The sequence below is a fragment of the Monodon monoceros genome, unplaced genomic scaffold (assembly GCF_005190385.1).
Source record: "Monodon monoceros isolate NGI ecotype Baffin Bay Population unplaced genomic scaffold, NGI_Narwhal_1 Super_Scaffold_13, whole genome shotgun sequence".
In the NCBI taxonomy this organism is placed as follows: domain Eukaryota; kingdom Metazoa; phylum Chordata; class Mammalia; order Artiodactyla; family Monodontidae; genus Monodon; species Monodon monoceros.
Window position 1 is genome coordinate 64,208,052 of NW_021703769.1, and position 25,461 is coordinate 64,233,512.

Consider the following 25,461-nt stretch of genomic DNA (forward strand, 5'->3'; position numbering starts at 1 on the left):
GTATTTTATTTAAGCTCACAGAACTAGAGTTGAACCCAGTCTCAGTGACCAGACCATGAAGTCCATGACGGCAGGGATGGAGCCTGGTTTTTCTCATCATAGGATCCGTAGCACCACGGACAGTGCCTACATAGAGCAGGTGCCCAATAAATACTTATTGAGTGAATAAATGACTCACAGACTGAGTTTTTCAAAATTATTATTTTGTAACACTATTTAAGGAGATAGGGGCCTCATGTGCAGACATATCACAAGTCCCATTTTGAGAGAAGGCAGCATTTAAAGACACAAGCTGTTTTTTGGTAGCAAGGATTAAAGGGGAGAAAACAGGAGCAGAGTGACTGAAATGTGGGCTCCTTTCTCTGTGAGTAGAGTGCTAGCCTGCATCGCCTCACCAGTCAGTAGGAAGCAAGTTGGTAGCCACAGAGCACAGGGTTTCCAGCCACTGATCACTGAGACATCTGGGTCAAGGTGGCCGACAGAAGCAGAGGCAACCAGACCTTCAGGAGCCCTGAAAGGAAAGTGATTACAGGGCTGCTGCTAGCACTGCTGTGCACATTTTATGTGCAAAACTAACATGAACTGCTTCCTCTAAACTGACCAATAGGAAAGGACACCCTCTCTGGGCTGATCAGTTAGAAAAAGGAAGCTTTCTCTTTATCTGTCCTGAAAACCAATTAGAAAAAGCTGTCCTCCCAGGTGGGCCAATCTGAAAAGGGCAGGCTTTCCGCAGGCACTAGCCTTGGTATCCCCTCAAAAGGGCACTCTTGTGCAGTGACCAACTTACTCAACCTTGGTGCCCTTGAGGGATATTCGCAAAGGGTAAGCCTCTTGGGGATACCTTGACTCTCCAGCTCTGAGCTCACTGATACTGGGATGAACTAGCTCAGGTCAAATACTAGGTTGGTGTAACAACCTGCTCGGATCTAGGTGCCAGGAGCCAAGCAGGACACGAGTTACACGGATTCACTTTTCGTCCAGATTTTCAGTCAATTCAGTGGCCAGAAAAATCAAGGGCCGTGAAAATGCTGCCGGTCCCTGGCCTTTGTGGTCAGAGGAGCAGAGAAGCAGAAAAACAGCGTTTCTTGTTTTTCTGCTGTGTTCATCCCGGCACTAAGCATCCTGAAAAAGGTGTCAGAGATGAGCCTTGAAGCTTCAGGAAGTGCCCAAGGTTCAGATCTAGAGTGTGTGCTCGTTCACTGTGTACAGGTGTGTAACAAGCGAGTATGTGTCTGTATTTACAGATATGCACACATGCAGCTACAGCTGTCATGCACCTTTGTGTGTGAATGTGAATATGTGCACGTGACCTCGTGTGAGGTCTGGGTGATGTCTGTTCTTGTGCGCCTGTCTGTGCGTGCCTGCGTCCATGCACACTGTTGTAGGACAGCATGGCTATGTGTGCAGCCTCAGGCCCAAGACTTTCCATAAGTGCCGTCACCTCTTCAGAGCTCAGCTCGAGCAGCCCAGGTACTCCAGCATACCCTGGGCCCACAGATAAAAGCCCCAGAGGAAGGTTCTGGTGCAAGTGCCTGTGCAAAGAGGACCTGAACTTACCCGAGCTACTGGGAGCAGCCCTTGAGACTGTGGCCTGGCTCCCTGTGGGAGGAAATAGAAGGATCAGTGCATGGGGAAGCCTGGGTGAAGCCCCTTCCATCTGCTCTTCCTTGCAGCTAGAGTGGTCTTTTTGAAACCCCAATCTGATCATGTCACTCCCCTGCTTTGGACCCCTCAGGGGCTGCCAGCTACTTTCAAGAGAAAGGCCCAAAACCTTAGCAAGAACCACATGTCAATTATATTTCAATTAAAAGGAGGGGGAGGGGGAAGGGGAGGGGGAGGGGGAAGAGGAGGAGAAGAAAGAGAAGAAGTACAAGGCCTCACATGGTTTGGTCCCCAACCTGCATCAGCTCACCCTCCTCCTTCCAGCCTGCCTGGCTTTATCCCAGTTACTCTAGCACGGTAGGCTCCCTCCTGCCACAGGCCCTTTGCCCATGCTCTACTCTCTCCCTGGGATTCCTCCCTCTCCTCTGCTTCTCCTGACCCCTCTTAGTTAATCCCTTCTCAATTTCCAAACCTCAGCTCCATTCTTCCCCAACCCTCCTCACTAGGTCTGCTCCCCCTGCCGGAAGAGCTCAGAGTTCCTGGTCCATTTTCGTGACTGCACTTATCGCAACTGCAGAGATCCATGATTATTTGAATGATGTCTCCCCTACTGGTCCATAGGTGCCACATGAGCCAGCCTTGTACCTGTTGCTGCTCATCCTGAGACCCTAGCCACTAGCACAAGGCCTGGCACAATGCAGGCATGAGAAGACAGCTGTGCAATGAATGAATGAATGAGAACCGGCAAGAGGAAGGCAGCTTATAGTCTACCTCGCCTCGCAGGATTTACTTGCTCCAGTTCTTCAGACCCCAGTAAGATCCCGAGTGCCAGGTTCTGTCACCCCTCCTCATCTCCAGAGAACACTCCTTGCCAGGAATGTGGGGAAGGGAGGGGCCCTCTTACCTTTCCGTATGATGGGACCCAAGTTTAGGACATGGGTTTGGTCTATGAAGCCCCCCCTGCGGAATCTGGTCTCGGAGCAGGTCTGCAGGGAGAGGGTGACAAAGAAACCTTTCCACAAGGGAGACTGAATGTGGCCCTGCCAGGGGGAGTGGGCTACACCCTTCACAGGAGAAACCTCCTGCCTCAGGCTGGGACTTGAGGATGGTAGAGGCAGGGGTTGTTAGGAGATCGGTATACGTGGGCTCATGTCCCAGCTCTACCATATGTTAGATGTACGATCTTAGGAAAGTCACTGAGCCTCTGCGCCTCTCTCCCCATACAGAAAAAGGGACTGGTAAAATACCTCCCTCCCAGAGCCGCTGTGAAGTATTAAAAAGTTAACACACATAAGTCGCACTCAGTGCTTAAAAATGTCCGTTTCTGTTATTAGAACACAAGCTTGCAGATAAGCCAGAGGTTCTGTTGCCCTGCCCTGACCCCACCTGACTTCCCCACAGCCTAGGTCTCCTGCCCGGCTACAGCAGCCTCATCTTATTGCTCTGTCTACCCCTGTACTAAAACAGAAACATGTTTATATGTTTTCTTTGAACCTGTGGCCGAATGTCTTTGGTTATGGGAGCTGGGCATGGCGGAGGACGTGGCCAGCAGGCTGAGGGAGGGGAGGTGACTCACAGGTTTGCACTTTTCATTCACGGTGTCACAGAGGTACACTTCACAGTGCAGGTAGACCAGGTCATAGTTTCCAGCAAAACGGAACATCTGGACAGAAAAGCGTCCCTGAGGGGACTCCCCATTCTCCTCCACTTGGATGGTTGAGTCCTCCGTGCGTGGACATCTGGGAAGGTTACATCATATAACATGGTTGGTTAAGCAAACACTCTGGGGCCAGACTTCCTGGATTTAAATCTCACTCCACCACTTATTAGCTGTGTGACCATGGGCCATTTACTTAACCTTTCTGAGCCTGTTTCCCTATCTACGTAGGAGGAATAATAATTGTAGCCCACACCATAAGATAGTTGCAACGATTAAATGAGTTAAAATTACAAAGTACTTATTACAATATGTGACGTACAATAGGTGATTCATATATATGATTCTAAAGTAAAAATGTCATCGGTACAGAGCTGCAACCATCCTAAAGTCAGCACTTCCAGATTTCCCAGGAAATGGCATGCAGGAATCATTACCTACCATTTATTGGTTGTCCACTGGTGCCTGGTGTTAATTTTAACAATGGAAATGTCTGAGCACTGAGGTCTACTGACCAAACTGGAGTGTGTGTGCTCATGTACACACATACACAACGCACCCAAACACATGGATAGAAACTCAAAACTGCACGTTCGGAGACTCACACGAGTGCTGGGCCGGAGCAGTACCCTCAGCAGGCAAATCAGGTACCCTGTCTGCTCTTTCACATGATCTGCTCAAAATGGATTTAGAAAAGGGGCTGAAGGCTGATTGCATAGGAGAACCGAGAAAGGAACTTCTGGGGGTGGTGTTCACTCTGCTCTGTGTCCCCTACAATTCAGATCCGACTTCGCTTGGCAAAACAAAAGCCCTGAGGTTAAGGGGACCCACCTCATGAAAGGCAGAGAGAGTGGCATCCAGCACTGCCCTCGGCAGCCCCAGGCACCCAACCCAAGCAAGGCACCTACGTGTCTCCTCTAGCTGCCCATGGTCTCCCCAACTTGTCTCCTCTTCACACACCCCGTGATATTCTGAGCCTCTCACAGAATGGCGGCTCTCAGCCCAGCTCCCACCCATGCCACGGCAGAAACACAGGGCCACAGCCAGCATTTCTTCATGCTTCTTTTTCAAAACTTTCCAAGCTTCCCACAATGTACATGCTCTACCTTTATACTCAGACAAAAAAAAAAAAAAGCTTAAAAATTCCCTGCATGGTAGGTTTTATTTATGCCTATTTCACATATGAGAACATGAATATCCAGAGAGATGAGCTGACTTGTGTCTCAAACTAAGAAATAGCAAAACCAAGATATGAACCCAAGTCTCCATGATGCCCCAATCGAGGTCATGCCAGCATTTTCCAAATTTCAGTTCTTTTCTTGCCTTATCCAGAAACCGTCTCCATGAATGTTTTCCTGTTTCCCAATATCTGTATTATTATTTTACATTATTATATTATTATTACTATTTTTCTTTAAATCTACACACCTTTTTACTGAAATACATCTATTTTTTTAGGAGATCACAACCACAAATAGCCAACCAGTATTAGTTGCCATATATAAAACATGACCATACTAATGAACATAAAGTAAAACAGTGCTATTACATTTTACTTAGACACTGTTGACTGTAAAAGGCCCCAAACAGACTCCTGCTCTCCTTTCTTTTCGTTGCAAAGGGAGATTAGCAAATAACAGAAGTGTGAGCATCAGATGAGCACCCGGCTGAGACTTTCCCGCTTGATTTGACCATGCAGATTCTAAGAGAACTGAAACAGAAATAGGTCAGTGTCTCCTGGGAGTGCTTTCTCTGATTGCACTATTAAAATTGCAAATGCCCTCCCCTTTTCCTGCTTAGGTTTTTTTCCATAGCCCCTTCATCATTAATATGCCATGGATGTCACTTTTGTTTAATTGTTGGTCTCCCTGCTTAGAATATCAGCTATATGGGGGCAGAGATTTTTGTCCCTTCTATTCACTGTTATTCACACAGCCTGGCACACGTAAACTTCCAAAAATATCGGTTCAATTTATGAATGAAACTGTGAGCTACTTTCTCACAGTGTGGTTCATGGTTCTCTAATGCACTTGAGCCAAAGGCAGCCCATCTGTGTCCTCCCTGTTTCAGTTGGCCCTTGGCTAACCATACCTCCACTGCACTCCTCCCAGCCAAGTGCCAGCCTGCTCCTGCCTGGGGCCTGCCTCTCCATCAGGTTTCTCATCCCTTTCTGAGTCCTGGACCCCCTCCACCATCAGGTGAAGCCCATGCTTCCCTCCTCAAAAATAATGCCTTAAATACATAAACTAAATTACATAAGATTATAAAGAAAACCAATTAAACATAGTTCTTAAACTATTAAAACTTTTGATACATGCATTATATATTTACATATCTATTATATAAATGTACATATATTTACAAGTACATGGATTTGATATTACACCAAATAATATCTAGTAGAAGTTCTAATACTATAGTAACTAAAAAGTATGATGTGTGCAAATGTTTTCATATGTCCTGCTAATATTTCTGTGGTTTCTTGCCTATATCATAAGGAATGGCAATGCTAAATTTCAGCTAGAGGTGAATGAATATAAAAATGTACTTTGTACCCATCCAAGTCCAGAGACCCTCCCTGCTCCCAAATTCCATCCATGGGCCTTACCTGTCCTGGATGATGAAGTACTTCAAGGGGTCTGTGGCATTGCTGCTGGGTGTGGCATAGCAGTTGGTCATCAGCAGTGCAAACCGGGACAAGTCGCCCCCATCCAGCATGGTGCCCACATAGAGGAACGCCTCGGTGGACAGGGTCACGGAGGAGCCTTGGTAGGGCTGTATGTAGGCAGGGCTCTGGAAGAGCGCCATCCACACAGTGAACGTTCCGGTCCCACCCATGCTGATGTTTAGGGCGCTGCGGGAGGAGAGGGGCTGGTGAGAGAACCGGAGCTGAGAACAACGACAGACAGGTCATCCTTTCTGGTCTGCATTCCTAAGCAGGTCCTGCCAGTTACTTGCATTTTTATCCAGCAATAGGACTGGAACCCACCAACCATTGCTCCGTAAACTACAATGAGCACACACAGGTCACTTAGGGATCTTGGTGAAATGCAGGTTCTGGTTCTGCAGGTTTGGGGTGGGGCTCAGGGTTCTGCTTTTCTAACGAGCTCCCAGGTGATGCTGCCGCTTCTGATCCATAGACCGTATTTTCTGTAACATGTCCACCCCCTCAGGTGTGGCCCCTGCATTCAAGAAGTGCAGCAAGCACTTTCTCTAGGGAATCACCTAGATTCCTTTTTTGGTCTTAATCCAGAACAGTTTAAAAAGATGGGCTATGAGTCCTACAGGCCTTAGTCAGAGTTCTGGCTCCACCTACAGCAGAAGATTGGGGATTGTAAAATGAGTTATTTTAAATCACATTAAAAACAGTCACACTGATGTAGACTCCATGGGATTATCCTACAAAGGACACTGAAAGACTGATGCCCGAGGAAATGGGGTACATGAGGAATAGTAATGTGGAAGTCCATTTCAGAGGTGAGAATGGGGTTATTGGTTTGGACTTGGTTAGACTGGAATGAGATTTCTAGCTCAAGCCAGAGAGAGATCTGCATACAGATGTGTTGTTCCCTGCAACCTACAAGGCCTGGGACATGGCCACATTGCTCCAGGGCACTGCTTGGCCAGGTGATGCTCCACACAAAGGCAGACAATGAGTAACTGTCTTCCTTCAAGTCAGCCAAGCACCCTCATCAGTGCCCAGTGCCCTTCCCCAAGGCTGTTTGCCCCAGGGAACATGTGACCATGGGCAAGCTTCAAAGAAAAGGTCATGGTAGAGTGGGGACTCTATGCCTGACGGCCTGGGTTTGAATCCCAGCTCTGTCATTTACTAGCCTCTACAACTTTGGACAATTTACTAAACCTTCTTTGACCTTCAATTTCCATATCTGTATAATGGGAATAATAATAATACTTACACCTCTTGGGGTGCGCTAAGTTTTCAATGAGATGTTCCATGTAGAGCACTTAGCACAATGCCTGACATATGGTCAGCTCTCAGTAAACACTTGCTATTATTACAACTATTATTTTTGTCCAGTATCAGCCTCATTGGCTTGTGATTCATCCTATTCAGAGATTTTCAAGTTTATTCAGCAACAGGATCCTTCTATTTTTTTAAATAATAAAACTGATAAAGAAGATGTGGTACATAATATATACAAAGGAATACTACTCAGCTATAAAAAAGGATGAAATCATGCCATCTGCAGCAACATGGATGCAACTAGAGATCATCATGCTGAGTGAAGTAAGTCAGACAGAGAAAGACAAACACCATGATCTCACTTACATGTGGAATCTAAAATATGACACAAATGAACGTATCTATGAAACAGAAACAGACTCACGGACATAGAGAACAGACTTGTGGTTGCCAAGGCGGAGGGGGTTGGGGAGGGACGGAGTGGGAGTTTGGTGTTAGCAGATGTAAGCTTTATATACAGAATGGATAAACAACAAGGTCCTAGTGTAGAGCACAGGGAACTATATTCAATATCCTATGATAAACCATAATGGAAAAGAATATGAAAAAAGAATGTGTGTGTGTGTGTGTGTATATATATATATATATATATATCTGAATCACCTTGCTATATGTAGAAGTTAACACAACATTGTAAATCAACTATACTTCAATTTAAAAAATAGGAAAAAAATAAAACCTCATGTGGCACTCAATGTGGGTGGAAGTTTTCTGGTTCCCACCCCTAAATCACCTCGTTAAAGACCCTCACACTCCAAGAAGCATAAATTGTAAACCCCTCTTTATTCAAACTCCTTCCATTTACAGAGAAGGAAACTGAGGTCCAGATATGGGGTACAATTTGCCCAGTCCCATAGCAGGTCTGAACTGAGACCTCTCCCTCCTTTCCTCTGGTCCAACCACCCCACCCCTCTGATAAGCCAGGGACCCTAATATCGGTTTCACCTCTGCAGAGCACTTTTGTGCTTCTAAGAAAGACAGTCGAGCATTGCCAAACCCATTTCACATATGAGAAGATTGACACTCAGAGTGGGCCATCAACTTCCCAAAGCCATCTGTGGGATGGAGCCGGGATTTGAAAGCAGCCTCCAGACATCCTAGCTGGGCTCCTTAGGGGCTCCTTATGGAGTCCAACACTACCTCCCAGCCACCTCCCTCCACCCAGCTTCTTATGGGCGGCAGTTGACAGGGAAGCTAAGGGCCTGGTGCCTAAGGGGTTGTGGGGTGGAGCCCGCCAGGGACGTTGGGGACCCTCTCTGGCCGCACCTGACCATTGGCTGCAGGGAGGTCTTCAGGCTGACTTTCATGTCCAGGGGATAGGAGCACGCAAAGTTGATTTTGATGTTGCGGTCACGAATGATGAGGTCATCTGCCAGGTAGAGAGTGTTGCTGTATGTGGCATGAGTTTCATTCCTCTGTGTTAGGGTGGGGAGGTGGGGGGAGGGAGGGTGGAAAAAGGGGCATAGAATCTGAGCAAGATTCAAAGCCAAAGGTGTTGAAACTGCCCTCCCAGTTTCCGTGAGCACGACTCATGTGCTAGCCCCCTTCCCTCACCCCAGCTAAACGCTCATATTGCATCATTGCACTGGCCCTGCAATGACCCTAAGAGGCAAGGCAAGCACCTCCCTGCCTCTTGAAAGGAGACAGAAGTTCATGGGAACTGCGTGACTTGCCCCTGGTACAGGGGCTCTAACAAGCCTGGACTCTTCCCATCACCCCATGCTTCCTCTCGCAAACACTACAAAGACTGAAAACCACGTACTGAGTCATCATTAATGGTGGAACTTCAAAAAGCCATATCTGGCAAATGACAATTTTTTCCTTGTTTCTTTTGTCCTCTTTCTTTTTCTTTTGGGGGATGAAGGAGATGGGAGGAAGCAGAGCCCACTCACACGAGTGTTTACCTCTGGGTCCCTTTGGAGGAGGCTTCTATAGCTGAGGTCCTAGGTCTACAAACATCAGTGAGGCAGACCCTGCCTCCCAGGATGGCCAGAGACAAACAGATCTGCTTCTGAACTCAGCGCTGATACCTACTGGCTTAGAATAGTCATTGCACTTCTGGGCCTTACCTTTCCCATCTGTAAAATGGGGAACTATCACTATGGATCATCCTCTTATTTGCAGCTAACATTTACCGAGCACTTATTATGTGCCAGTCACTGTCCTAATCATTTCACACACATTAACTCCTTTAACCCTCTTAACCCTATGCAGTAGGTACTATTGTTACTCCATGTTACAGCTGAGGAAGCTGAGGCACAGCTAGGTTAACTAAGTCACCCAAACTCACACAGCTAGCAAGTGGTAGGGCTAGGCTTGAACCAGGCAGTGCTCTGACCCTGTCCCACATTGGCCAGAACGTACCGTCATCACCGTCCCACAGGGCCCATCCCTGGCTGGGGTCACCACAGACATCCAGTCCCGGTCTCCCCTCTCAGTGAAGCCTGAGCACTGGCTGTCCCGCAGGTACATGAAGACCTTCTCAAAGCCCAGGCTCTGGACCTGGCACTTGCCCAGGGACAGCTTAATGTCATTGACCCCACATTCCAGCCTGCGCTCCAGGAGGGAGAGATCTGAAATGATTAGGGAAGGCAGGATTGGAGGGAGGTCTGGGACCACAATTCAGGGTACAGCACATCCCCAGGGCCCAGGCCCAGCTAGCCAGGTTGGCCACCAGCTGGGGGTACTCAGACTCGCTTCGGTCTCCCGCTGTGGTCTCCCTTCTGAGAGAGATGGAGACATGAGACTGGATTCCCAGCTCACTGGATGGATCCACGTGACCAACCACCAGACCATGTTACCCTAAGAGTAGGTTGTATACAAAGAACAGTATTATCTTTGGGTCGTTCACTGCCCAGGCATTAAATAACATTGAATCCCAGGAAAAGAAAACAAAACAACACAACAAGCAAACAAAAAAAGCTAATAAGTTACCTGCAGTTTCTTTCCATCCTTTCTACATCAAGGAGACCGTCCCCAAGAGCTGCTAATGTTTTCAGTGCCCTAACTTGGTAATGCTCCTTTGAAACAACAGAGCGCGGACCTCTGGCTAAGTATTTGCAGCACATAACAAAATACGGTTGGACTTTTAAAATTGAAGTATTTACACAGCTGCTGAAACTGAATAACTTTCTTTCATTGTATTCATTTTCACTGTTACCGTCGACGTAGGGTAAGTGTTACTTCCCACAGACAGACACAGCAGTGAACTTCAGTGTCCCAAGTTTACTTAAAAGAAGGATGTGACTAATATCAGGACTGGAATTTGGGAAATACTAGCCTGCTTCAGTCATTATACATATGGCGAAACAGGTTTAGAGATGGCCAGGGCCCAGCTCAGGGTCCTCAGCTGGTCAGTGGAGGGCCGAGCCCAAGAAACTGCAGACTGCGGGCCACGCCTGCATTCTTGTGCTGCAGGAATATGGTTCAGGTAGCCTCGGGCCAACAGGTGGCAGCCACTTGCGTATCCACTGTGGTGCAGGGGGCCTCAGAAAGAAGGCTGGGGGTGAGGTTGTTCCCCAAGCTCTGGGAGCCCAGAGAGCTTCTTGCTGGATTAAATAGATGTTACCGGACCGGCTTTCCACTCAGATTGGATAATAAGCATTCCCTGGATCATCCCCACAGGCCCCCAATTCCCACACAGGAATGTGTCCCTCCCCTGGTCGCTGACATTTCTCAGCACCTCCCCTCCTCCCCGCTGGCCTCACCGGTGATGCTGAAGTCCTGTTTGCACTGGCAGTGCCATCTGCCATTATCCGATTTGCAGTCCTCGTCTACACTGCACTCCTCACACGTCCCCTCCACGGAACCGGGGTCTGCAGGGTTATAGACAGACAATCAACAAAGATGCGCTCCAGTCCCTCGAGGCGCCCACGCCGCCCGGTTGCGGTGGCGGGGAGTCACCCACTCACCTGTGCAATAAGCCAGATGGCACTCGGGGGGCGCCGTCAGGTTATAGACATAGTAGCCGCCGGCACAGGCCTTCACCTGGACGAGCGTGTCCCACAGGCAGCAGTGGCCGCTCCAGTGCGCGCAGGCCCTGCGGCTCACGACGCCCTCGCTGCTCGACGGGTGCGTGCCATTGAGCCACATGGGGGCGGCCGTGTTGCAGCGCAGGACGGGCACGCAGGTCTCGGCCAGGCGCACGCCGCCCTGGCCCACGAAGCGGTACCAGCCGGCCACGTCGGAGTCACAGGCGTAGCCCGCGCCGTACTGGGCGCTGCGCCAGTACTCGTCCAGGATACGGTGGGACTGGCACGGGTCGGCGCACACGAGCGTGTCGCCCTCATGCACGCAGTCCAGGCCAGGCCCGCAGGAGCCCGGGGAGCACTCACAGTGCCTCCCGTCCCCCCAGTAGCCCGCGGGGCACACGCACGAGTAGTTGCCCTCGCTGTTGACGCAGGAGGCCAGGGTGTGGCAGTGGCTGAGCCCTGGCTCTGCACACTCGTCCACGTCCGTGCAGCCGAGCTCGGAGCTCAGGCGGAAGCCTTCGGGGCAGACGCACGTGTAGGAACCTGGGGTGTTCACGCAGCTGCTGGGGGCGGAGCAGTTGTGTGTCCCAGGAGTGGCGCATTCGTCCAGGTCCTCGCACTCGAGGCCGTCGCCAGTGAAGCCCGCCTGGCAGGAGCACGTAGTGGCAGCCCCATCCTCCGAGCAGGTGGCATTGCTGTGACATTCAGAGCAGCTTCCTGCGGACAGAAGAGACCAGACTCAGAGTGGAGGCCGCTAGGCCACTGGTCACCCAGAGACTCTTCCCGTGTCCCTTAGGGTACCCACGTTCTTTAAGACTTAGTTCATAGCCGACCACCTTCGAAAGAAACAAACCAAACTCCCCTGATGGTGTCTAAGCATTGCCTTCAAGCTGTGTCTTCTTTTCAAATGTCCACCTTTCCACCTCCAGAGGAATAATGCAGAGTTCTTGACACTTTGGTAGCACTTAGGTGACCCTGTCACCCCTTCCCCGACTTGGTACATTCTACGCCTTTTGCTCAGATCTCCTTCCCTGCTTCCTCTCTCTATCTGGCGGTGGCAGTCACACTTTGTTCCTCTGTGACAATAATAATAAGATCGTATGGAGAAATCCAAAAGAAACTTCTGGCCAACCCGATAACAGTAAAGATAGTGAGCTGTTGTTTATTAAGCACCTAGTATATTCCAGACACTGGGATAGGCACTTTCTATTCATTATCTCATTGAATCCTCTTCAATGGCCCTGGGGAATGACTTTTGTATTTGCCCTTATTTTAAAGGTGAGGAAACAAGATTCAGAAGTTTTAAGCCACTTGCTCCACTGGTGAGCAGCAGAGTTAGGACACAAACCGAGGTGGCAGGACCATAGAGTGTGTGCTCTTAACCACGACAACACGATGGTGTTTACTCTCTGTCCCAAAGTACCCCACCTGGGGATTGTGGGGTGGTGGCCAGCTCCCTTCTCCAAGGAAAAGCTGAAGCAATGTGCAACCCAATGGAATGGTCACTTAAGTGTTAAACGGGAGGTATTTGGGAGCCACCTGGGTGTGTTCAAATCTCCTGTGTGGTTGAATATGTTCTTGACCTTCCAGTGAAGTGCCAGGGGGCCTTAGTGACGTTCTAGACTTTTGTCTCTCAATATGTGATCCAAGGACCACAGCATCATCATTACCTGGGAGCTTATTAGAATGCAGAGTCTCAGGCCCCACTCCAGACTTACTGAATCAGAATCTGCATTTTAGTAAAATTCCTGGGTGAGTCCTATGTACATTATAGAGTAAGAAATGAATTTAGAATAAAGACTGTGCAAATCTCAAGCATAATAGGAGAGGGATCGAAACCGCCTCTGCTAATGTGGGTACTGCTCACTATACGCACACAGCACTTACTCGCTGCCGAGGTGTCAGAGGCTGCAGCTATGACGACCCAAGAGGTCACCACCACTACCATCCACATTAAGGTCGAAGAGAAGAGCCACTTCATCTTTTCTGCTCTTCTCAGCTACTTCTGGTCTGGGGAGACTTTCCCAAAGGCAAGGAAAAGTTGGCCTCTTGGGGTTTCCAACTTGTCCTTGACACCTGAAGTCCTGTGAACAGAGACGGATGGGATAAACACATGATCTAACTCCCAGCCCCACAGTTGGGAGGAGTACTTTGGTTGTGCACTGCCTAAGTCCAGGAGATGCCATTTATGTGAACCACAAAAAGTGTGTATTGTTGTGGCCCTTGCTTTGGTGGGGTTTTCCCCTCTGTGGCCCTACTCTTGACTCCCACTCACATCCCAGCATCAGCTTCCCCAGTTTCAGCGCATTTGGAAGAACTGAATCTCTCATCTGGAGCAGGAACCAGCAAGACGGGGGAGTGTTCTGGACTTGCCATCTTACTGGAGGCAGCTTTGGGTCTTAACAGCCAACTCCTGATCCCCTGATGGGAAACTTTGAACTTGCCCAGATACGTTTATTCATTCAACAAACATTTATTGAGTAGTTACTATGTGCCAAACAGGGAACTATGCACCAAGGTGACAGACAAAGTCCCTGACTTCATGCAGCTCACATATTGTAAAGAAGTGGCTTGAGATAAGCAACTTGAGAGGTGATTAACCTTCGTAATGTATTTTAATGTTTCCAGAGTGCTCACTTATTATTTCACCCACCTGGCAAAATAATCTACTATTACCCCAATTTTTACAGCAGCAAAATAACGTAGCATGGTGGTTAAATATGTGGGATCTGGAGCCTGCAACCAGGATTCAAATCCCTATTTTACCAATCACTATGATTGGTAAACTCATAGGGTAACACTGGGCAATGTATTTCAATTCGCTAAGACTTAGTTTCCTCATCTATGAAATAGAGATCAGTGCTTGCACAAATTGAGTGACTACAATGCATCAGGCTCACTGTGAAGAAGTCCCCTGTCATCAAAGAACCTGTGACCTAGAAAAGTGTTTTGCAAGTCTTTGAGACAATGATCTGCTATAAGGAAATTAGTTTATGCCATGACCCAGTACAGCTGCTTGTACACACACACACACACACACACACACACACACACACACGCACATGCACACGTGAAATGAATGTTTTATAAAACAATTCTTACCATTACGGTGTGCATTCTTTGATGACATATTCTATTGTATTTAATTAAAATAAAATTCTGAATGTAATCCACGAATGGTTTCATGATCCACTAATAGGTTGTGACCTATAGTTTGGCTAATAACCGCCTGCATATTGTGGTCCAGGGATTAACTTAGATGAGATGTGCAAAGCAGGCTCAGAGCAGATACTCTTGTTCACTGCTGTATACCCCACTGCCTGGTACATAGTAGCCACTTCACTAATAGGAATTGAATGAATGAAAAAATTGTTGTTAGGGAAGCACAGGCTGAAAGAGAGGGGGATTGACTTACCAAAGCTCACGGAGCCAATGGTCAGCAGAGTGATGACTCAACCTAGGTCTGACCCAAGTGTCCAATCTCTTCATTTCTGCTTCCCCCTCCCTCAAACAGAATGGAAATCAGCAGAAGACCAGATGGGGAGAAGTGGCTAGGAGAAGTGAGAGCTGCAGAAAGCCTTACCTGAAGCCAGAAAGGTAGAATTAATCCGTTTACAAGTGTGTGCCTCCTATATATATATATATATATATATATGTATATATATATACACACATCTGCCCCCCACTGGCACTCTCTCCTCCAGTTATTCTCTGGTTCTATTTCTTGATTGTTTTCCCGGGGGTGGAATATTTTCCCCCTTTGGCACAGTGTTTCCCTTTCCTAGGCTGTGAGGTGGTTGTTATTCTTTTTCCTAATTGGTAGAGACCCCAAATGATTGACATTGGGGGTCACACTTGTGCCCACAGTTACAAGCCCTCTGTTTTGCACCTTTTGGAATCAAGAGATTCCTTAGTTAGAAATTAACTGGGAAAACAGTGCCAAGTTACTGGGCTTGTTCTTGGTCGCTCAAAAGGACGAGGTGGAGCCAGGCAGAGGTCAGAATCTGAAGCCAGGCTGCTCCAGGAGAAAAGGGTGTTCATTGCCCATACTGGGACATGTACCTGTGGTCACTCGGGTTCCAAAGCACACTCCATCCTCATGGGCTAAGCCAGCTCCCCGGGGGTCCAGATGGGAGCAGGAAAGGAGCTGAGAATGACTGAAGGTCAGAGCCAGAAGATAACTCAGACATCGTTGGACCAGACTCACTTTATGAACGAAGAAATCTGAATTCCCACGAAGGAAGGTCCCTTGGGAGGTGGATAACTTTGTGATTGAACAAACTAACTTTGGAGTCAGTCCATCTGACTCGTCCATCAGTCCATCAGTCCTCATCAGCCATTGCTGTGTGCCAGTAGGCTCATTTCTTTCCTTCCTGAGGTCATTTTCGTCATCTATAAAATGACAATACCCATCTCCTAGAGTTGCTACGGTGATTAAAGGAGATGATGTAAGTAAAGGCATGTAGCAATGATACCATCTGTGGAAGTCACTGCCAATGCTGCTTTGCTGGTGTACAGACACGGGGTAGAAAATGACAGAGCCTGGCTGGGTCCAACCCCGTGTCTCCTGACCTAATTCCATGTCGACGGAAATCCCATACTGAGAAAAATCAGATGTGTGTGAACTCAGACTGCGCAGGAAATATGACAATGACCCATGGCACTTACTTTTTCAGGGCTTTCTTCTTCCACCTGGTTTAGTGGTTGGGTGACCATCGGCAGTGTCACACCCACCTCCTCAGGGGAATTTCATAGGTGTGAAATTACTGGGTCAAAGAGGTGGCACAGTTTTAAGAATTTTGATACCTCTTCCCAAAAAACACCCCAGAGAGATCTTTAAAAATTAGTTTACAATCCCACCACAGTACTCACCAACCCTGAGCACTAAGTTTCATCTTTGTCGAAAAGTGAGAAATATCTCATTGTTATTTACTTTGGCAGTTCTTCGATGAAAAGGGACGTTATTATCTTTTCATTTGTTTACTATTATTCTTTTCTGAACTGGCTGTTTGTACCCTTTTCCTTTTTTTCCCCCCTATAAGAATATGTCTTTTTCCCCTCTCTTTTCTATAGCTTAAGAAGAAAATAAAAGTCCTTAATATTCTTTTTCTCCATCCTGGATGGTGAATATCATTTCTGGTTGGTGCACATGAGGCTCTGTCAAAATCCAAGTTTGGGTGTCTCTAAAGGATTAAAGATGGAGCTCCAGGTGGCTCTTGGAGTTGTTTGAGCAGAGATCCTCGACAGGAACATGGGGAGTTTGGGCTGGAGACTATTCATAAGTCTAATAACCACATTATTCTAGTTTCTGTATTTGATGCTTTTACACCTTGAGACTTTGCTGACCCTGGAGGGACTACCCCACTGAAGGCAAACTAATGCCTAGAGATAGCAAGGAGTATCTCACGATGTATGTATACCCTTGCCATCTCTAGGAATATCATATTCCTGAGAGCATGACTTTCATGTGCACAACTGCCGGTCCAGAGCCCATCCCCCAACCCCTCCTCTATCAGGCTCACACTCAGGGCCACATTTTCCCTGCCCTAATCATCCCAGGGCCAGGTGCCAGACAACTAGGGACAACTCCCAAGTCCCAGAGGCTGCTGAAGCTATTCAAACTAGCCAATCCTAAACCTGCTTACCTTGCCTCTTCTGTTCCTTCCTATGGAAACCACAATGAAGGCTACAGTTTCAAATTATAGCTAAAATTTCCCCTTGCTTTCTCTGCCTCCTGACCAACCCGGCACTTCCCTGTGTGCCCCACCCATGGCATGGTGTGTACCCTACTCTGGGGATCTGTGAGTATCATAAACTGTCTTTTCGATGACAGTTATCTCCTCATCTGTTGGCCTTGCCATACCTGAATGATAATCAAACCTACATTTTAAAACAATAAGCATCAACCTCACTCAACACAGCTGGATCATCTTGTGATATTTCTCTAATTGGCTATTTTTCCACTCTTTCTTCTTCCTACCCTCTCCCCAGTCCCACACACTTAATGACATCATGGCATACTTCATTGGAGTAACTAAGCCATGCCTCCTACATCTTCTCCATCTACCTGCCTCTGGACTCATCTCCCACAGCCCCTCTCCTGTCATGACGGAGACAATATCTTTCTGCAAAAGGCCTTTCTCTCCCTGTATGCTCTGATGACCTCCCAACAGAGGGTCATCACCTGTGCCACCTACCCATACTGTTTACCCCAATCTGAGCCCCTACTTCCTAAGGTCCCAGTTGCATCTGGGGAGCCTGCAGGTAGCACACCCGTTTTCTGGCTTGTGGCCAGTCAGGGGCTCTGTTCCATGTGATTTAGTTCGAGCAGCCCCCGTGGACCCCTCCTTCTTAAAGCCACTGGCAGCCACGTGGCTTCAAGACTGAAGCAGGTGAGCCTCGCATCGTGTCCTGAATACTAATACCTGCCCCTATCGGGGCAACTGGTTCAGGTGAGTTCCAGGGCCCCAGGCTGTTCCCTGCTTGGTCTGGATGTAGACAGGCCAGGTTTGGGGGAAGAGAGACAGGGACACCGGCTCCGGAGGCACAATCAGCCTTTGTGTTACATGATGGGTAGAGCGTGGAGAGGCCCAGATGGCTTGTGCAGACCTTGGTCCCTAAAATATTATGCCCTCCTTTTCCCAAGAGAAGGTTTATTATCACCTGACTGAAATGAATGTTACACACCAGCGGCATGAGTCTGAATGACCTCCTAACATGTCTACGTCCTAATCCCCAGAACCTGTGAATGTTACCTTACGTGGCAAAAAGGACTTTTGGGCATGATTAAGTTCAGTATCTTGAGATGAGGTTACCTGGGCAAGCCCAGTGCTATCTCAGTGGCACTTATGAGAGAGATGCAAGAAGAATTGGAGGAAGGAAGTAGGAGACATGAGGATGGAAGCAAAAGGTCAGAGTTCTTTGAAGAAGGAACCATGAATGCAGGCGGCCACTAGAAGCTAGAAAAACAAGGTAGTACTGCGAGCCCTCATGGCTATGGCTTTTTAAAAGATCACTTTAGCATCTTTAGGGAATATGGATTTTGTGTAACGTGTGTGGGGCATGGAGGTGCAGAGTGGCAGTAGAGGGACCAATTAGAAGACTTCTGTGGCTGAGACTGGTGGGTGGAGATGGAGGGCAGTGGGAGGAGTCATGTGTTTAGGTAGAGTTACCTTTATGGTAATAAAAGGAAAGAGGGACCTTAAGGGTTGGCCCAGGATATGGCTGTTTAAGAGAGTGGGTCATTTTTGAGATGTGAAAGACTGGGGACAGATCTGGAGTTGAATCTCTTTCTTACTGTGCTAAAATGAAACGTAAAAAAGTCAATCCACCTCTTTGAAAGCATCAGCCACCCTCTGGGGACCCCAACCTGATGGTGGTAGTGTGTGCATAGTGGTTAAATGCATCGTCTGTGGAGTGAAATTGCCTAGGATCATATTTCAAGGGCTTGCTAGCTGTGTGATCCTGCCTGGTTGCTTAACGTGTCTTTGCCTCGGTTTCCTCATCTGTAAAATGGGGATGATGAAACCTAGCTCCCAGTGAGGTTGTGAGAACTAAGCAAATGCCCACCATGTTGTAAACACTCATTAAATGTTGCTCTTATGGCTTCCCTTGCAGCCCTATGTGAATTCCAGGCCAAGCAACTCTTCTAAGGCAGCACCAGCCAGGAAAAAGAGGTAATGAATAAAACAGGGCCAAAGACATTCAGGGGCTTTTATTATCCAGCCTCCACCCACCTACCACAATTATATATAATTTTATTTGGAGTAGATCCACTCAGAAAATGATGCCAGGACCTGGAAAATGGGCACGCTCTCTCCTGGTTTTGGAGAGGCTACAGTTCTTCCTTCACTCTTGGCTTCTTCTCCTGTCCTGGAGGTCCCTCTGGCTCAGCTACCTTTTCCTCCTCCTCAGCCATTTCTTTCTGCCCAGGTGGCCCTTCCAGCTTGGTCAAGTTCTCCAGCTCAGGCAACTTCTGTTCTGGTAGCTCTTTCTTCGTAAAAGGTACCTCCTTTTCCTCAACTAATACCTCCTTTTCTGTCACTTCACTTTGCTCAACAGACAGTAGCTATTCAAGAAAAGAAGAGTGGGAGGGACAGAGGGAAGAAGGTGGAAAAAGAAACAAGAGGCAAGAATTATACGATAATTATTGTAATTGCCAAGCTGCCTTTCTCTGCTCTGTGCCCACAGTGGCGGCTGTCCCAGGCCTGGCTACTGAGATCCATTCCCGGACATTTGCTAGGACTAAAGAGTAGGTACTTTCTTTCCAAGCTGAGAGGGTGTTAGCTGAGAACTGTGGAGCAGTCATTGCCCCTCTGTGTGGAAATGCCTACTTGGGAATGAAGCCAACACAGAGGAAAACAGAGATGGGGAGACAGAAAACAACTTTGAGCTTCAGGATCCACCCACATCTGACGTTCTCCCAGTTACAGGGGATAAATTCCCATTGCTGCTTACGCCAAAGAGTACTGTGGTTTCTGACATCTGCAACTGAAAGGGTCCTAACTAATACAGATGACACCTTCCAGCAGATGGCCTCACTGAGGCATGAACAGAATTAAGAGAGAGTGGAGATTGTAGAATGATGCCAGAGGGCAAGAGCCCATCAAGACATGAGGTTACCCAATCAGGAACAGTGGACCCAGGGAAGCAGCCTTAGGAGCTGTGTGAGACTTCAGAGCGTTTGCCCTTCTCAGTGTTTCTCAACTCCACCTTTCTGGTAGTAGGTGTCCTTGAAATAAAGTCATCCAAACTGGATTCATCCTCCATTCTCTCCAAAGTGCACAAGATTATGGAAATCTTGGTACCCTCTTTCCTAGTCCATTGAGTTCCTGATGGTTCTGTGTGGGACACAATAATCTAGGGTACTGCTGTTTCACCTTACCTCATCTTCGTCCTCTGTCTGGATCTCGATTTGACTTTCCAGGAAGTCAGAAAAGCCCTTCAGGGTATGTTCGCCCTTATATAGTACAGCCTAGGAAGAAAATGGAGCAGGGTCGAAATGGTAGCCCCTTCTTGCAAAATACTCAGGGATTGCTGCACAGGGAAATCCAGACTCAAATTCCTAACAACCTAAGTGCAGTAAGCAAGTTCCTTAACTGCTCTGAGCCTCCATTACCGTGGTTCTAACATAAGCATAATGAAACGTCCTCCATCATAGGGCTGCGATGTAGTGGTTCAGAGCAAGAATTTCGGAGCCACATTATTGGGGCTCAACCCCTGGCTTCATCACTTAGTAGTGTAGTCTGGTGGTTATACTTCCTACCTATACTTCACACCCTTCTGATTTAAATCCCCACCGTTCTTCAAAGTCTCATGGCTGCATGAAGACTTCCAGCCACATCTGTCCTCCAGTATCTGCCCTATCCAATTCTGGTTGCATTTGGAGATGAGCCCATATCCTGACTTTTCCTCCACACTCAGTCATACTCTTCTTAGGAGCAGGGACTTTGGCTTGTGATTCTTTGATAGACATTCTTCCCCACATGCCAAAGTGGCATGAAGAATGTGTTGCATGAACACTGGTGATGTTCGATGACTCTAATACCAAAGTGTAAAATACTTAATTGTCTCTATTACGCATTCTTTCTTCTTCTGCTAGCACTCCACCCCCAATACTCACACGGTGACTCCCCCGACCTTATTCCATATAGTCTGAATCAGGCTCAGCCCTAATACCAGAGGGAACCACTTGACCTAGGCCTGACCATCAAAACACCCACATCGCCTTGACCACAATGACTGGGTCAGGGGGGGACCCAATCAGACTGAGTCTTGGGACTTTTGTGAAAGCTAATGGAAAACACTCTCTAACTTGACTATGAGAAGATAGTAAGGGCTGGAGCTGAGAATGAAGCTGATTTGGTAAAAGGCAGAGCTGGAGACAGGGAGAGACTGAGTCCATGACAATAATGTAACATTTCCAGTTATGTGACTCTCAAGAGCCCCTCACTTGTTGAGAGTCAGTGGGGAAGAGCCTGAAGATGGGGTACTGGTCCCGGTGCGTCAGCTGAATGTCGTTTGCTGTGATGTCGATCTTGGCGATGGTGACTGTGGAGTGGTTTTGATACTTTCTACCCAGCTCTTCCAACACTGGGAACAGCGCTCTGCACTTTGGGGACCAGGGTGCATCTGGAAGAGAAGGGCCGTCACTCAAGCTCACACTAATAAAGACCCTGAAAGCCACACTCCCACGTAGACACGGTCTCTGTGTTCCACTAATGGTCTGTTGCCATGCAAATTGCAGCCCCCTTCTCTTCTAATAGTATGTTAGGTTACTTTACATTTCAACCATAGTACCCGATCATCATGAACTAAATTAGAAAAAACATAATAACCTAGCCCCCTTCCATTCAGACACTAAAACTTTTTACATGTTGGGACATTTTCTGCTGTTCTCTGAAAATTTTCCTTTCCACTCCAGCTGAAGAGGAAAACCAAGAAAAATATTTATGATAGATGATTCCTCATGTTCTGCCAGAAAGTGTGTGTGTGTGTGTGTGTGTGTGTGTGTGTGTGTGTGTGTGTGTGAGATAGCATGAGAGTTTTCCAACAGAGGTTAAGCTTACAGCTCAAGGTCATTTAGTTAATTAAGCAGAGGAAGTGGGGTTTGCAGACAGGTTGTTTTGAGCTGTGTCCATGGTATCACACTGCCTTTCAGTCCCGTGGAGGAGAACGCACCCAGGAAGTGAACATGAGGTTGTGACAAGTACAACTACCCCCGGGAAGGGGACACTGGACTTCCCCCTTGAGCTCTTGTGTGTGGCCCAGTCACGGGGACCTATGGAGAAAAATCTGGGACCAGCTCCAACGTGGAAGGGAAATAACCTTGCCTGTTCGTTCCATTAAAATTTCTGGCTCTGTGGGAGGAGTGGCATCAAAGGCCCTGGTTATTACATTTGGATGATCAGCCCTCCATTTACAAACCAAGTGCTTCTGTGACCATCTGCTCTCCCAGCTGAATCCCTGAATCTCCCTTGGAGCCCAATGGGTCCTAGGTTGGAACACGAGGGGGCCTAATGGCGGCGGTCCCAGGGAGCCAATCTGACAGCCCTGCTTCCAAGAAAATGAAGCTGCTTTTGCTTTTTACCAGAACTAAGTGGGTATTCTCATGACTCCCAGTGTCAGTGAGTACAGAAAGTCCTCCCTAGCCTCTCACTTAAAGGCAGCAGATCATGGTTATTCAGCCATGCGGACTTTAAACACCTGGCTCTGTGGATGAACATCCATTTTAATGAGATTTTGAAAGGCCTGCATGATGTAATCCAGCCCTTGTTTCACCCTCCAGGCAATGATGGCATCGGAACTGGATTTGAACTTTTTGCCTTGCAATTTACTTGCTATGTGACCTGGGGTAAGGTAATTAACTTCTCTGAGGCTTGGTTCCCTGATCTGTATCATGGGGAAATCCACTGGACCTTCCTAAGAGGCTTGTTTAGAGGAGGAAATGAGAGCAGGTGTATAAACTGCAAACTCATAAGTGCACAATAAATGGTAACTCCTCCTGTTAAGTAAAAGAGATGTCTGAAGTCACTGCATTACCACCCTTCTCTGTGTCTCAGGGTGGAAGAGAAGGTCCCTGGCTTTGGCTCTCACATGCAAATCAGAAACAGTGAGGGAAGGGCAGTAGTTCCTGGCTGAGCACTGGAAATAATTATAACAACAGGAAAAATAATAGCAATAATACCTGTCCTTTATCAAATGCTTACAAGATGCCAGACACTGTTGCAAGTCTTTTACATGCATGATGTGGGTCTTCAGTTTGGCTGCACCAACTCAGGTATGTTAAGTATGGGCCATCTGAGAAGTTACTTAACTTACACTGGTCACTGGTACAGCAGTTACTAGAGTAGGCACTGGATTCAGACTGACTAGGTTCCAATCCCTTACTTAATTAAGTTCACATACTAGCTGCCTGACTCTAGTAATGTTTCTTTACTTCCCTGGGACTCTGTTTACTCATCTGTAAGGTGGGAGCAATAAAGTAGCCACTTTCAAAAGTAAGCTGTGAGGGTTAAATGAGATACACAGGCCCGGTTTATCTAGCATTCAATCAGCCATCAGCATTACTGTTGTTACAAATAGTAGCAGGCCTGATTATGAGAAGGTATTCCACACATTCCAAGAATTTGATTTGGGGGGAGAGTTGCTTTGTAGCTGATAGCATCTTTTTTTTTTTTTTAACATCTTTATTGGAGTATAATTGCTTTACAATGGTGTGTTAGTTTCTGCTTTATAACGCAGTTAATCAGCTATACATACACATATATCCCCATATCTCCTCCCTCTTGGGACTCCCTCCCACCCTCCCTATCCCAGCACTCTAGGGGGATCCAAAGCACCGAGCTGATCTCCCTGTGCTACGTGGCTGCTTCCCATGGAATTAAAAAAAAAAAAAAAAAATGGTTCTGAAGAACCTAGGGGCAGGACAGGAATAAAGACACTGATAGCATCTTGATCCAAACTCTTTGGATGTCTGAAGACCATTCTTGGCATGGTGCTTTGATAGATTTTGGAGATTCTGGTACCCAAGAATTCAGGAGCTACACTGAAAAGTAATGTTGAAGGCACTGCCTTCAATGGCCTCTGCAGAGATACTTACAGAACATCACAAATACATCCCTTTCCTTGTCAAAGACAATGACGTTGAAGTTCTTCCCAACAAGCTGCTTAACCGGCCCCCGGTCCCAATATTTTGGAATTTCTTCACTGGATTGATGTTTCTAGAAAGCAAATTTTAGAGATTTTAACGGTCTCCAGAAAGGGATTGGCATTTGGGGCTCCCCACCCTGACTGGGAACAATGGAAGACTTTCTCCTGTTCTTACAACAGCCTTGGGAAAGAGTTGGAAATGCTGAGATAGATCATGAGCTAGATGTGCAGCCTAGATTGTCCAGGGCACTGGAATCAGAGGGCTGATCAGGTGGCAGGGCTCCAAACCGGGGTGGATTCTAGCATTTCAAATACATGATTGTTCGAATTCTTAGATGAGAGTGAGTTTCACATCATTAACATCTAAACTAGTTTGTGTCCCTTCTCCCAAAAATATAGCCACCCCCAGCTACCCCAAGAATCAAACTAAGATCAGTTTATGTGACCTATAAAATATTTATCACACTTCGTTTCTTGACACCTTCTCCAAGTTTATCACCATTCTTCCCTTGCTTGCTTTCTTCAGCCATGCTGGTGTGTTCACCCAAAGGGCTAGCCTTCCACCCACTTCCTCATATCCACACTCCCTTCTCTATCAGATTTATCTCTAACTCAGATTTATCTTTCAGAATGATCTCAGAGGAGGACTTCCCTGACTCTACCCCAGACAAGGTCAGGCCCTGCTTTCATAAATTCTCATAATACTTGGTACTTTTCCTGCATCACTTATTTATCATTTATATTTATTTTTCTGGTTATTTGATTAATGTATCACTATCTCAATGAATGGAAAGTCACAAGGGGCTTTTTCTTCCCCCATCATTAAGTACAATTGAGTACCGGCACATCATGAGACCTCAGTCAATGTTCTGTGAATGAATGAAAGAATGAACCCAGCTCTTGCTTCTCTTTGAAGAAAGTGGTGAAAATCTCAGAACATATATATTTCTCTGCAATCACTATTTTCTGAATATCTCTTGAATTCACACCCTCATCTCTGTCTGCACTGCTGCTACCCTTGGCCAGGTAGCTTGCATCTCTCGTCTAGGTCACTGTGATAGCCTCCTACTGTTCTCTCTGCATTTCCTCCTAACCCTCACACCTTTATTCTCCTACAAGCGGATTCTACCTTCACCAGACAAATCTGGCTTCCCACTGCTCTTAGGGTACCAAATCCTTAATATGCTTACAAGTCCTTGCTGTCTGGCCTTTGCCCAGCTCACCAGCCTTGTCTCCCACTATAGCTTCCCTCATCCCCACCCCAATCTCTGGAAAGGACCTGAAAATTCTTTGTGAGGGAGCGTAAAAAGTGTGGGGACTGGATATGAGAGATGGGGAATGGAGAATTAGAAATGGGCCAGATCAGGCACGTGACATATTATAGGTCATGCGAAGGATGCTCATCCTCATTCCAAGAACACAAGAGGATGTGCTGGCCCTTGAGAGGAAGAAAGACACCTCCTGAGAGATAACCAGAGGGAGAGAAAGAGGACAGGCAGAGCTCCAGGGAGGTTTGTAGATGTGGTGATAGAAAATGAGGGGCTCCTGTCTGAAGCCTTCTGTTTTCTTAATGATACAGGATTAGAGTACTCAGT

At 47.2% G+C, this 25,461-nt stretch overlaps 2 protein-coding genes across 9 annotated transcripts in view; both read right to left on the minus strand.

Annotated features, from left to right (window-relative positions):
• Positions 1 to 178: 178 nt before the first annotated feature.
• On the minus strand, positions 179 to 14,984 carry UMOD (uromodulin). 4 transcript variants are annotated; one of them, XM_029219657.1, is made up of 11 exons: positions 14,799 to 14,980; positions 13,103 to 13,299; positions 11,156 to 11,932; positions 10,952 to 11,059; positions 9,609 to 9,817; positions 8,511 to 8,659; positions 5,868 to 6,113; positions 3,179 to 3,341; positions 2,507 to 2,588; positions 1,558 to 1,599; positions 179 to 511 (listed from the first exon to the last, which is right to left on the minus strand). In XM_029219657.1, the coding sequence occupies exons 2-11, from the start codon at positions 13,194 to 13,196 to the stop codon at positions 450 to 452; spliced, it is 1,932 nt and encodes a 643-aa protein (XP_029075490.1). In that variant the 5' UTR covers positions 13,197 to 13,299; positions 14,799 to 14,980; the 3' UTR covers positions 179 to 449. The 4 variants fall into 4 exon arrangements, with proteins under 4 accessions (XP_029075490.1, XP_029075492.1, XP_029075491.1 ...); XM_029219658.1 differs by having other exon boundaries at positions 209 to 511; positions 14,631 to 14,811; XM_029219659.1 differs by lacking the exon at positions 2,507 to 2,588 and having other exon boundaries at positions 183 to 511; positions 14,799 to 14,982.
• A 3,942-nt stretch (positions 14,985 to 18,926) lies between these two features.
• PDILT (protein disulfide isomerase like, testis expressed) overlaps positions 18,927 to 25,461 on the minus strand; it is a 47,293-nt gene continuing 40,758 nt past the window's right edge. For all 5 annotated transcript variants that reach the window (XM_029219407.1, XM_029219408.1, XM_029219406.1 and 2 more), the window contains 4 exons: positions 23,817 to 23,937; positions 21,168 to 21,346; positions 20,100 to 20,189; positions 18,927 to 19,283 (listed from right to left, as the gene is read on the minus strand). In XM_029219407.1, coding sequence (XP_029075240.1) covers positions 19,050 to 19,283; positions 20,100 to 20,189; positions 21,168 to 21,346; positions 23,817 to 23,937 — 624 coding nt within the window. In that variant the 3' untranslated portion in view covers positions 18,927 to 19,049. The remainder of the gene's footprint in view (positions 19,284 to 20,099; positions 20,190 to 21,167; positions 21,347 to 23,816; positions 23,938 to 25,461) is intronic.

Coding starts and splice junctions, on each gene's coding strand:
- UMOD (XM_029219657.1), bottom strand. CDS start 13,196: ATGAAGTGGCTCTTCTCTTCGACCTTAATGTGGATGGTAGTGGTGGTG. Junction 11,060..11,155: donor CCATCTGGCTTATTGCACAG/GTGAGTGGGTGA, acceptor ATAACCCTGCAG/ACCCCGGTTCCGTGGAGGGG. Junction 2,589..3,178: donor TGAATGAAAAGTGCAAACCT/GTGAGTCACCTC, acceptor CTCTCCCTGCAG/ACCTGCTCCGAGACCAGATT.